Source organism: Hipposideros armiger, unplaced genomic scaffold (assembly GCF_001890085.2).
Source record: "Hipposideros armiger isolate ML-2016 unplaced genomic scaffold, ASM189008v1 scaffold_185, whole genome shotgun sequence".
Taxonomy (NCBI): Eukaryota; Metazoa; Chordata; class Mammalia; order Chiroptera; family Hipposideridae; genus Hipposideros; species Hipposideros armiger.
This window is the reverse complement of record NW_017731535.1, coordinates 2,879,793-2,892,720: the sequence shown is the minus strand read 5'-3', so window position 1 is coordinate 2,892,720 and position 12,928 is coordinate 2,879,793. Positions and strand designations below refer to the sequence as shown.

The 12,928-nt window shown below is 45.5% G+C and overlaps 2 protein-coding genes across 2 annotated transcripts in view; one reads left to right on the top strand and one right to left on the bottom strand.

Annotated features, from left to right (window-relative positions):
• The window catches only part of MCPH1 (microcephalin 1), a 222,558-nt gene that overhangs the window by 61,056 nt on the left and 148,574 nt on the right, over positions 1-12,928 (bottom strand). The gene's annotated exons all lie outside the window — the stretch shown is intronic.
• Positions 8,754-12,928, top strand: part of ANGPT2 (angiopoietin 2) — a 54,675-nt gene continuing 50,500 nt past the window's right edge. Inside the window, exon 1 of the mRNA XM_019652698.1 lies at positions 8,754-9,551. Coding sequence (XP_019508243.1) covers positions 9,264-9,551 — 288 coding nt within the window. The 5' untranslated portion in view covers positions 8,754-9,263. The remainder of the gene's footprint in view (positions 9,552-12,928) is intronic.

The following is a 12,928-nucleotide window of genomic DNA, read 5'->3' as shown; positions in this document are numbered from 1 at the left end:
GGAGACAGACGGCACAGACCTAGTTTTTCTACCGTTACTTAAGTCATCTGCGTAGTAACCAGATCACCAGCGGCTACAGAAGGAGCCTCTGGCTGCGTGTGTGCTGCAAGTGCTGACAAATATTTTTACCGTGTGTGCACGCAGGAGTGGGTGTTTAACTCCTGCACATGGTATTCTGCTCTTTTGCATTAAAACTATAACAAGAGCATTCTGGGTTGTATATTAGTTGCTACTGATTTATGTCCCAAATGATATCTCATTTCTATCAATGACAAAAACGTGTTTTGCCTGCTACCTTTTATGAGGTCAGTAGAGGGAGCAAGTGAGTATTACAAGTGGATATGCTTGTTTGCATTGTCTTCTAGGTACCATCTCTAGCAGTTTTTTTCTTCTAATTTTTATTGTAGTGAAGCAAAAATTTTTGAATGATAAATAGAAAAGGCCATTGAAATGTGCATCAGAATTTGCAGGCTAGAGGGAATTAAACAATATATTTTTTTTTCCTGTAAATATCCTATTAGAATAGTTTTAGGGCTTTTTGGAAACCATTGTTGATTTTTTTTTTCCTTTGAGGGAAACAGATGCGAAAACCTAGATACCTTAATACTGCTATAAATGTCTTCTCTTTACTGGATTTGTAAAATTCACTTCCTTTCGTTTTTTTTTTTTTTTCCTTCTGTGTCAATCTTTCTTTGAATTTAGACCCTTTTCTTGAAATAAAACATTTTGGGGAAGTACAATTTATTATTAATGGAGCACCAAAGAAATTGTATGAGGTAGGTTTTAAGAAGAAAAGAGGAGAGTAGACAGATTATTGGGAAAGAGTTAAAGCTTCAGTAGATAGCCATACTTAAACTCATGAAGGAATAAGAAAGGTATGGGGCATTTTTATATCCTTGAATGCAAATATCACTTCCTTTTATGCATAAGTATTAATTATACTTCTGATACCCTTCCTCAAAAACTATATATAATTCTTCAGAATGACTTTTTATACATGTAACTCCATAATCAAGCCTAATTTCCCATAGGAAGATTTTTTTATATCAAGTCAGACCGATGGGAATACCGAAAGAGGGTCATGAGCTTTTATTTATTTTTTGCTTCTTTGACATAACTGATTTTATTTATGTTAACCTATAATCAAGAGAGATAATATATCTTAATGTAAATGGCACACATGACATTTATCTCTCTCTTGTTTTAAGAAGTTTCTCAATAATTAAGAAAAATATTATAAATTTAGATTAAACAAAGATTAATCGAGATGGCATTAAGCCATTTTCAAAAGGAAATTAATTCTCAGAGTAATTTAGACAGTTCTTTAGTAGAATGGTTATGACAAAGAGATTAGACACATTTTTCACCAGTAACAGGATTTGAATTCTCTATAATCTTATGAAAATGAATTTGGGAACATTAATGTAAAATTATAACTCATAAGCCCACTCAAAATCCCTAATGAAATATTGTTAGTCAAAGGAAAGATTTTATTGACTTTATATTATTGGCCATAAGTAAAATAATCCTTGCCATCAATCCACTGAAAGAAAATGCTTAGCATTTTTTTCTACGGGGAGAAAACAGGACACAGAATTACCGGCAAAAATATTTTCAGGCTAACACACTTATCTATTGTTTTAGAATTTCATCCACTGCCTTTTTAAAGTTATGACTTGTATCTTGACCTTTTAGGCATTTTTTTTGATGGGAAGATAAAATATTCCATAAAAAATACTAGAGAATGAAAATATTTAAAAATCAAACAGCTTGAGATAACTGTTTGTAACAGAATTATATAAACCAAAATATTCCTAAAAATTCAGGGAATTCATGATGAAATCTTTTAAAAAAATAGTTACTTGGCTAGTTCCCAAGTGTCTAGTAAATAAAAAGCCTTTTCTTTTGAAAGTCTTTAAAGTTACATATTATATACAATGCGGCTTTAAAAAACAAATGTTCTGTAGCAGATGCTATGCTGGTTCTTGGCAGCATAAATTAAAAATTCAGGAATCTCTTCAGTTTCTTTAAAAAATATCTGTCTCCTCTACATGTCTCTTACACATAATTTCACAGTAAACACTTAGATAAGTTAGAATGAGTGTTTGGTACCTTTTTAATTGAACTGACTTAAATAAGAATGACAAACACCTGAGAATTCCTATGAGCAGTAAAGAGTTTCTCCCATTATTAACTCTGCTTCTGCCATCAATACGACCCCCTCACAAATAGTTCCTATGCTTCAAACAGAAGTTACACAGCTGGGAGAAGAAAGATAGTTGTCACAGATAAGGCCGATGTTATCTGGGTCTCTGTCCTCTTAACGCCTGCACTTACCCTATCTGCTCTGCGACTGAAAACACAGCTAGAAATGCAAGGGAAATGGCTGTTTCCCAGGAAGGAAAATTGCCCGGAAGCACATGTGGCAAAGGGCTTTTTCTCCTCCTTTGGCAGGCAGATGCTTATTCTAACAAAATATGCATCGCCTCACCTTCTACCAAGGTGGAGCCTATGGAGCTAATGCCCCGCTGTAAGTGGACATTTAATTTGTTCTCTAAATATATTTTATGCCAAATGCTACATATATTTAATTGCAAGTAGGACAGGAAACGGGGCTCCACTAGGCATCATCCTTCGTTTCAGGAACTGTTTATGTTCTAAAAAGTACATCATACTCTTTCAGCTATCCACACTGGGCGAGGTTAGAGGCAGAGAGGAGGCACCAATGGCTAAAGCCAGAACATGGACGACGGAGCTCAGACGTGTATACGAAGTTCTACTGGTGCAGTTAGACAATCGGCTGGATTTCCAGAGATTCTCTCCCAAACTAGTAGGTGCAACCCGAGGTTAAGTCTGCACTGATGTGTGTACCCCCAGGAGGATTTCTCCACTCCCAGACACTGCGGGTCCAGGATGCGGAAGCAGGCACGTGGTGGCTCTCAGGTGACCTGGTGGCTCAAGATGACCAAGGGCCACAAGAAATCTTGGATCAGTACAGTGGGTTCTGTCGCTAGGGACGTGTGTGTGTTTGTGCTGCATAGAGGTGACAGCTGGTGTGACACAGCGACTCCCCATCCTCCCCAAAGAAGGCTGAGTGTTGCCACGTTAAAATCGGGGTAAAAGCTATTGGTTTAAATTCATCACCATGAACGTAAAACAAAGGCGCAGCGATGCACTTGGCTGATGGAATTCTCAGCACCTCCTCGATTCCCCACCCACTGCGGGCAAGATTTACCTTCTGGAGGGTGTGGTGCGTGTGTGTGTGTGTGTGTGTGTGTGTGTACTTTTATGTTTTTCTTTTTCTTCTGTCCTTACGATAACTTTTAGGGGCTTTTCCTTTGGTGCTTTTTTCAAATCCCATGGCTGGGAATGATCTCTCACAGTATGCCAGATTTAGGGTTTAATTATTAGCTCACGAGAAGCTGCAGAGAGAAGGAACACCCGAGTTTTTGCTAAATGGCTCTAGACTGAACTTGTGGTTCTCAGGCTCAGTTCAACATGCATCGAAAGGGAGCAGGAACAGACATCTTCCATGGACGTGACAAAGGAATCACTGTAGAGGGAGCCTGCTTTGGGAAAGCTGAAATACTTTTTTTTTTTTTTTTGCCAGTTGTGGCTTCTTCTTTAGCTCTTATTCATTATTGCATACAATTCAGGGGGTAAAAAGTAGCAAAAATAACCTTTTCTCTAACAGTTTCATGTCCAGTGAACTTTCTAACAGTTTTCCCTGTGCTCTGAACCTAAGCATGTTGGCTGATTTTATGTCGCTCATTTTGAAAAGGCCAGGGATGGGAAGGGAGGCGGACAAGATGTCACGGAAGCCCTCTGGCCCCAGCATGCCAGGCGCCCGAGAGTCCTCAGTGTGCCCGGCTGCCGGCAAGTGGCCAAACACCGACACAGAGTGTCCCAGCTTCACTTCTGAGAGTATTTCAGGACTGAGAGTTCCTCCTCCACCAACACAGCACTTTCCAAAACTCAAGGCCACACTGGCCCAATGAGCCTGCCCGATGAAAGCACTGGGACCGCTGGGTGACGGGGACCAGAGCGGGCGTGGGGCTGAGTCTGCAGGATCTGCCCACATAAGATGGAGAAAGACTCCGGCACAAAGCGCATTAGATGCAGGAGATCAGTGTGTCTCTGAGTATGTCTGAGCGCTTTGCAGTCAGGTGCGGGTTTTCCAAAGCACACAGCTGCCATGTACACTTACAGGGATTTTTAACAGCTCAGAAAGCAATACCCCCTGCCCCTGGGCCAGGCGATCCCACTTCCATCCTTTAATTTGTCCAACAATGTAACTACCGAGTTACATACTGAATATTAAACTGTCTCATGGGACAACAGCAGAGGGCATGTCTGCCTACTGGAAAATTCTATTTGGCCACACATGGCCTGGGGGCTGCCCCGCTTTGTGCTGATGAAAGTGGGCCTTCTCTTGGCTTCCCGAGATGCCATTCAGACAGGGGCAGATGTCTGACAGCCGCACACACTGTTCTGGGTGACTCAGGCCTCCGGAAGGTTGTGTTTGATCAGATTCCATGATCCAGAGAGAAGTGACGGACATACAGCTACACGGACCTAGGTTCCGGAGGGGCTGGGAGGCCACAGCCCACGGGAGGCCTGGCTTCTCCTCTGCAGGAGGGCTTTTGTCCAGCGGGGTACACTGAGGCAGACGGGCTTTTGCCAAAGTTCTGTGTGATGTTGCCCTCTTTCTCTTAGGGAATAGGTAAGCGTGGTGTTTTTTTTTTTTTGGTGCCATCAAACAGGATTTACCTCGTTATTACGAAGTGTAAAAAGGACTTAAGGCAGCTCTACAGAGAATAAATGGGAACCTCTGAAATTTCAGCTGATGACATACAGTACGGGGGAGAAAACACACGGTATTAAGAAAATAAATAGCACCGTGCACAGCTGTTCAGCAGAACTGTTAGGAAAAAAAAATTGGCTGGGCAGGAAGGCAGCTTTGGGGAAGGCTGTAATAATATTTCTCATTTTAGAGCTTTGTCTGCCTTTAGCTATCCTGTCAGCAAGTCACTGAAGAAAAGTCAAGGTTCTCTTTGAAAAGGACTAGTTCTGAGGACGGCAGTCAGGCCTCCTTCAGAGAGCGGAGGGGTGGGCTGCGCTTCGCCTCCAGCGGAGCGGGGTGGGAGCCGTCAGGGGCGCCAGGGGCAGGCGCTCCCTGCGTGAAGGCGGGTCTGGAACGCAGGGTCCCAGCCTGGGGCCCACACCCAGACCTGCCTCCTCCGGGGGGTCTCCTCCTGATCCCCACGGTGGCCGCAGTGGACTTGCGGGTCCTCCCGCATTTCCAATCAGCGGGCAGCTCTGCACAGGCGTGACGCGCCTTTTCCACTGGGGTCGCCTTTCCTGGTGTGGCCTCCGGACCTTGCATGTTTAGAGCCAGCGTTGAAGGGCCACTTGCTCCTCGGGCAGATGCTCCTGCCCCATCGTAAGTCCCTTTCCCGGGCCTGTCCCGTGCTGCTCGGTTCACACCGGCTGTGCACGCAGTGGCCTCGCAGCCACGCCGCCTCCCCGGACGGGCTCCCCGGGGCGCTAACTCAGGGTCCGCAGACCACAGCCTGAGATCCATCTGGAACGCCCAGTTGCGCTAAGAATGGTTTCTATATTCTTAAATGGTTGAAAAACAAAACGGACAACATTTCATGACGTGAAAATTATAAGATTCATAAAATCATAAGAACATTCAAATTTCAGCGTCCGCCAATAAGCTTTGCCGGAGCACGGTCACGCTCCCCGGTCTGTGTTGTCCATGGCGGCTTTCACGCCACAACGCAAAGGTGAGCTGCTGTGACAGAGCCTGCGTGGCCCCCAAAGTCTGAGACATTTACTGCCAGACCCTTTACAGAAAGAGCGCGCCGACTCCTGGTCTAACTAGCGCTCCCCGCTCCCCACACTCTCCGGTGTAATTTCCTTAGGAACCTACAAAGAACTGCTCGTGGCACGTGAGGCGACCTTGAGGGCCCGACAAGGGCAGCACCCATGCCAACTGGCTGTAGGACCCGCGCCCTGGAGGCAACGTGGCCTTCCTTCTGTCACCCACAGCTCCTCCCCAGGGCACACCCTACTGGTGTAGGGGCCCCTCTCCTCCCTGTCGGCTTCTTTAAGTCCGAAGCCCCACCACACTGACCTCAGTCCCCAGGGCCCCCCAGAGCGACTGCTACAACACTGGTGGACAAGAAGTACATATACCCTCTCTCTGCAGCACCCTATTTGCCTGGGAGGCAGTTAAATGATTTTTAAAACCACATATGCAATACTAATACCTTGCAATATGCTTTTTTCAAATGGGAAATAAACTTAGAAAGAAAAATTTGCGCTCTTAGGTTCTGCTTCACATTCAGAGGATAACACAGTTATCATAGTCGATGGTGGAAGAACTGATTTCCATTTCACGGGAAGTGCCAATGAAAAAAGGAAATTAATATTCCTAAATCACATTTACTGTCTCGTATCATTTTAATCCTAAAGTCACGACAGAGAAAATCACCTCACGAGTAGGGAAACTGAGGCTTAGCATTTGCTTCGGGTCCCATTGAACCAGGGTTCTAACAAGTCTACACGCTTCCCACTACAGTTAGAAGGGGTGCATTTTCTTTAATTTGCTCCTTTCATGGAAACCACGCATGTTCCAAGCTGTGGTAGCATCCACCACTTCTCCTGCTTCGTGACCCTCTGTAGCACAAGTCCAGATTTCTTGGGTGACAGAACCCTTCGGTGGTTGGGTGAAGGCACCACCCTCTGAGAAAGTGACATGAGCTGCCTTATTCAGACATCAAATACCAAGACCTGTCTCAGGACAAGTCTGGTAATAATGCTGCTGAGGGCAGTTGACAGCTTCAGATATCGTCATAGAAACACCTACAATTCAATTGATGAGAAAGCCACAGATACTGGACACTGTTGCTTATGGCCTGTTCATCGTTAAAGAAAAGGCAGTCTTCAGTTAGAGCTTGTTGAATGGTAAGGACGTTTTTTTCGCCAACGTTCGGGGACCTCAGGGTCTGACCCCCATCCTACTGGTTAGCTAAGAGCCAGCCTGTGACTAGGAGGGACCTTTCTGAAGGTCTAATTAGGTCTCTTAGCACGTTCCAGGAGGACAGAATTCATGATGAATTTCACATCCACCCAAGAATGAAAATCATAATTCTGTACTCTGCTGTAAGAAACATTATGAGAATATTTATGAGTTAATTTGAGCCAAACTGATAATTGCCAGGAAGCAAAATCTCAACGGATTGAGAAAATGCTCCAGAGGATGGCGGTTTTGCAGCTTATTTTATGCATTAGAATCAAAGCAGACGTAAGGAGGGTTACATGGAATCCATGGGTGGTGGCTGAAAGGGGTGGGAGAAAGCGAAGCGGGAAAATCTCTGGGGTTGGGTAAAAAGTAACGTGGAGAGACACATGCTGTTTTTACATTGGTGGGTGCAGGACAGTTAACATTTACAGCACACAGGGATGGTATTCGGGGTATGAGATAGCCACGAGGGGTTCTGTGGTCTTGTGCTCCGGCGCGGAGGGTGTACCCTGAGGGGCCTGGAAAAGAAAATGACTCTGACATTTCCAAGGTATGTTACTCTTATCTTAGACGGAAAAGGTCGACAGGCTCACTTCAGGTAAAGACCGACCTTTGTCAAGGAAGCCACAGGCCTAGGTCCGCCATGACCTGCTTCTAGTTAAGTATTTGTATGTTCAGACCACCCTCTGTGCTTATTTTCGGTCTCTGAGTTTGTAAGGCCCGCCGTGCCCGGCACCCCCTGTGACCCCTTTTTCGTCCACACCTGGGAAGCTGATCGTGCTCGACACAGACTGACACTGGCTTTCACAGGTGGAGTGGCCCCATCAGGCCACGTGCCACATCTGTCACCACTGAGTGGGAAGCACAAATCCTGTGCGCTGACTGGCAGACAGGTCACGGTCACGGCCCACAAGTCTCCTGGTGTGAGCAGCGGACTAGTCATCTCTGAAGTGTTCAAGTGTAGCGACTGAGGAAGCGATCTGGAGGGCCTTCGGAGCCATAGGATCGGAGCAGAAAAACCTTGGTCGCCAATGCACCCCTGACTCCCCCAGGAGAGGACGTTAGCGTTTAATTAAAAAGGGAGGCGATCCATCCACCTGAGTTCAACCCCAACCGGGACGGATTTCACTGATGCTGGACAATGTGCTACAAAAGGAAGGGATCTGAGCAAAGCCTGATGTAACACAGGACATGAACAAGTTCATGTGTTCCTCTCTCAACACCCTCTAATTTAAGCTCTGATTTCTCTATCTATTGTAATTTAATGGACCATTCATCAGTCTAGTCTATTTTAGGTTTATTTTGAATACTGAAGTGGATAGTTTGTTTAAAAGATTAGATGTCGGAGTGCAGAAACTGATTTTCCCAGTGTGATTTAATAAAGCAACATCTCTTCCTATCAAACTGTTTTAAAATGGGAACTCTGTCTTCTTAACTCACAGCTCAAAAACGAAGCAGCACCAACTGAGCGTTTCCGTACGGACAGGCAGAGCGTTTACAAGAGCGAGCCGCTTCCTCTGTGCTTGCAGTAACAAAAATAAGCCGAAGTCCTGACATAGTTGTAGTATTTTTATTCCTAAAGGAAAAAACAGGAACTTTCATTGTGCTTTCAAGTTATTACCTCAGATATTTTACCAGCTTAGCGCTGAGAATCCGTTTCAGACACAAGAGACCCGCGGCTCTCTCTAGGAAATGCTCAATTAGGGTGGTGCCTGTGCAATGCCCAGGGGTCCTGTAACCCATCGGGGGTTCCCGAGGGTTTCTGCAGCGCACAGCCCTGGCTGCGAGGCACACATCAGGCTGGGGATTTTCCTGTTGCCTGGCTGCTGACCCCCTACAGGAAGATAAGGGACAAGCCGAGAGGGCGGAGCAGCGTGCTACACATGTCTGGCTGCTCTTATCAACTTATCATATAAGGGAAGGAGGGTGATTGATTTGGGTCCTGACACCACAGAATCTGGGGGCCAGAAACAAAGAGGCATTAACACTGGTCTGTAGAGGGAATACGGCCCTCCCCAGTGAGCAGGGCGACTCTTCCTGCTGCGATCTGACAGTTTGGAGAGCAGACGGCACTGAACACCACTGCTGGCTGCTAGGAAAGGCGGGGAGACAGGAGACTCCCACGGATGGACCTTAAGCCCTGGTAACAGGGCTGAGTGGGCAGCTGAGGACCGGCTTCCCATGTGCTCTGGAGTTCGCTAGGCTGGTGGTTTTATTACCAAAAGGAAGAATGTGGCAGATTGTTTTCTTTACTCTGAGCTGTGATCTTGTCTTGGCCGCAGCCTATAACAACTTTCGGAAAAGCATGGACAGCATAGGAAAAAGGCAGTACCAGGTCCAGCACGGCTCCTGCAGCTATACGTTCCTCCTGCCAGAGACGGACAACTGCCGCTCGTCCTCCAGTTCCTACGTGTCCAATGCTGTGCAGAGGGACGCGCCGCTGGACTACGACGACTCTGTGCAGCGGCTGCAAGTGCTGGAGAACATCATGGAAAACAACACGCAGTGGCTAATGAAGGTAGGAAACGCTGCTGCGACTCCGCATGCAGTCCCAGCCTCCGAGGCTGGCTCTGTTTCCACAGCAGAAAGTAGTGTGGGTGCATGTGTGTGCGGATGTGTGCGTGTGTGCATGTGCGTGTGTTAGGGGGACTACAGCGGGAGAGAGATGGTTGCTGAAACCTTTGAATGAATTATTATTTCTCGCAGTCAATGCCAGGGTGTCAAGTAGTCATGGTTGAAAAGTGGAAAGGGTTATTTGAAAAGAATGCCAGAATCCATAGAGAAAAATCCCTCAAGTTAGGAATCTTTATGCAAAAAGGAGACGAAAGCTTGCAGGCTGCTCTGCTTGTTGAACTCCTTTACACTCAGCAACACCCACTGCCAGGGACGGTACTAAGCGGGGGCAGGCATGTGAGGGAAGCTGTGAACAGCGGCGGGGGCCAGGAAAAACGTGACAATCATGTTAATTACTGATACATAACGGATGGAGTCAAGTGCTTTACCAATTTCCTGAATTTATTTACTAAAATAGATTGTGACTCTTAGTAAATGAGAGGAAATTAAATAAAGCAGACCTTATGTTTCTCAGGATCTCAGGGCTTTACCCCAAGGGCGTGTCATTTGTAATCGGGGTAAGTTTTCCCCCAAGTGTCCGGAGGGGGAGCCAGCGCCGCAGCCCCCCCGTCAGCTGCAGCCCTGGCTTTGAAGGGGACCCACGTGGGACAGGAGCACAGGGCCGGCTTCCTGCACTTATGCTGTGACAAGGCAGTCACGTTCTCGGGGCTGCAATGATTCCACCGTTTCAGAGAATTAGCCAAAATGGGGGCGACCGAAAGCTGAGTCTTTCCTTCACAAGGGATCATGTTCACATGTAAACCTGGGAGCTATTTATACAAAAGCCACCAACACCCTGGAATTTTGCTTTATGTGGACTATACACATAGCCTAAAGGCGGTTTAAACAAATTGTGGAAATAGATTAATCATGAACTATCACAGTGACGTTACAGCGTGATGCTCACTTGGTAAAGGAGGGGACTCTGCAGCCTCGCAGGAACTTTCACAAGCTCCTCTGCCCCGTTCCCGGCTTTCCCCCAGAAAAGCGTGACTATGTCCCGTCTTTCACTCCACCATGAACTTTCTGTTAGGATACCGTATGTTAATCTCAGAAGAGATCTCAGCTCCTAATCTGTGTTTCGCATTAAGTCTCCTGCCTTCAGAGAGGAAACGACTAGTTATTAGCTGAGCCCTGAGCCTTAATGAATGAATGCTCCCAGCATGGCTCTCACTGCGACAGGAGGGGTCGCTTCAAATCAAAGGACAGAAAACAACAGCAACTCATCCAGACCCGCTGTGTAATACAAAACTCCTTAGCAATATCTTCATAAGCACATCCCTCCTGGGTAAAAATTTTCCAGTTTAAGTTTTTCTCTTTTCCTGAGAAGGTCCCCGTGGTCGGCTCTTTTTAAATCTTCTGAAACTCACAGGTGTGTCAGTAATAACGGTCAATGTAAAAAAGGACGCAGCGACACCGGTTCAAATATTTGGAAGACAAAGCTGTCTCCCAAATCTCGGCTCACTCTGACTTCCCACTTTTTTTTCAACAAGGGTGGCTCACGTGCGTGCAGAGCCTCCCTACAGGGCACTGCTGCCAGGATAAGCTTAGGGCTGACAGCCAGGGGAGGGAAGACGAAATACACCCCATTCTAGTAAACATTCTAATCTGCCCAGCTGGCAAGGCATCTCTTAAAATAAACAGTCACAAAGCATAAAAGGAGGTTTTGCCAAATGCAAGACTGCTAACCTGCATCTGCTTAGTGATGCCCACGTTACGTCTACCTGAAGCTCAGAGGCAAAGCTCCTATTTCTTTCTTAGATACACAACCCGCTGCTCTTGGACCCTTGAGACTGTGTTTAAAGAAGAAAAAGGACACGGGACTCGACATGACATGACCCCAATTTCTTCCCTTTCCAGGTTCACTTAGTAAATATTTGAACAGTGGCACAGTGGCATTTCTAAATTCCTTCTATAGCTATCTAGCTAAATATCACCAAGAATGACTTAATGTTTATCTTTTCCTCGGCTCAGCACCTGCTCTCCTGCGCTATCTGGGCGACACACACCTGAGGAAGTCAGTTTGCATTCTCACTCGGTTTATGGGCTTCGGGGTTGGGAATGAAAGCAAAAGAGCAAATAGGAACCCACTTAAAGTGGTTACATGTAACCTCCTGCTTGTTTTTTTCTTTGGTGTTTTGTCACCTGTGATAATAAACACTGCTTTTCTCATAAGGGAGAAAATAATAAATAGTGGGGATGACAGATAAGCCACCGATCAGAGGAGCAACACCGCACTCTAACACCTATTGCTAGGTTATCACAGAGAGAAAAAGCGTGGTTCTGTGTTTTTCTTATTTCCTTTTCTTTAGGGCTGTTTATTTTTTTTATGTTTCCACATTTCCTTTCTCTCCCTGACCAATAATGAAAATAAAAGAGAAAGAGAAACAACAACAACAAAAACCCCTTTAAGCTTTTAAGAAAACTTGTCAAGAAGGAAAATAAGACCAAGTTTCTGGTTAATTTCAAGGCAGATGAATAGCATTTGAGCTTCTGAGGCTTTAGTGTTGCCGAAGGAGCTTAGACGAAGACAGCTGGCTGCACATCATCAAAAGATGCCACGCTGCCCCTTTAATCTGCCAGGCAGAGGAAGTGCAGGACTTCTGAATGAGTTCAGGGGGTATGAATGGAACAATACAGGGAAGGCCAGCTCTCTGCTTAGTGCAGAAACCAGGGTAGTTCCTGCACCAGATACGACACAATGACCTACAAAAGCACTGTGTGTCATGTTCCCTTGCTAATCCTGCAGCGATTCTGAACCTCTGCCCCAGGGATAGTAAACACACTTTATAAGAACTGAATAATAACTTACAAAATGGATCATGTCTCGCTAGGAGACCGAATGTTTTTTTTTTTTCCCCTTCCCAATAAGAGGAAATAGGGAAAGGAAATAAACAACTATTTCACACTGATGAATACCTCGAATTTATAAACAACTGCAAAGTCTATTGTGCTTTAAAACGGAATGTTTTGAAAAATACAGCTAATACCTATGAAATTGAGGTAAACATTTCCTCTGTCATCTCACTTATTTTTTTTTTAAATGACAGAAGTACAGGCTAGAAACTAAATCTGAATTGAGATCCTTTCCTTACTTTAAAAGAGTGATATATCCTTTTAATAAGACATGAGAACTACCCCTCATCAGTTGATATATAGGGAACAGTGCGGTTTTGCATCTAAAAGCAAAATTACTGTCAATGGGGAAAACTGATGATGAGACGCTCACATGAGCGCAGATCACCAGCCCCTCCCCCACCCCTGCCAGGGACTCTGTGTTGA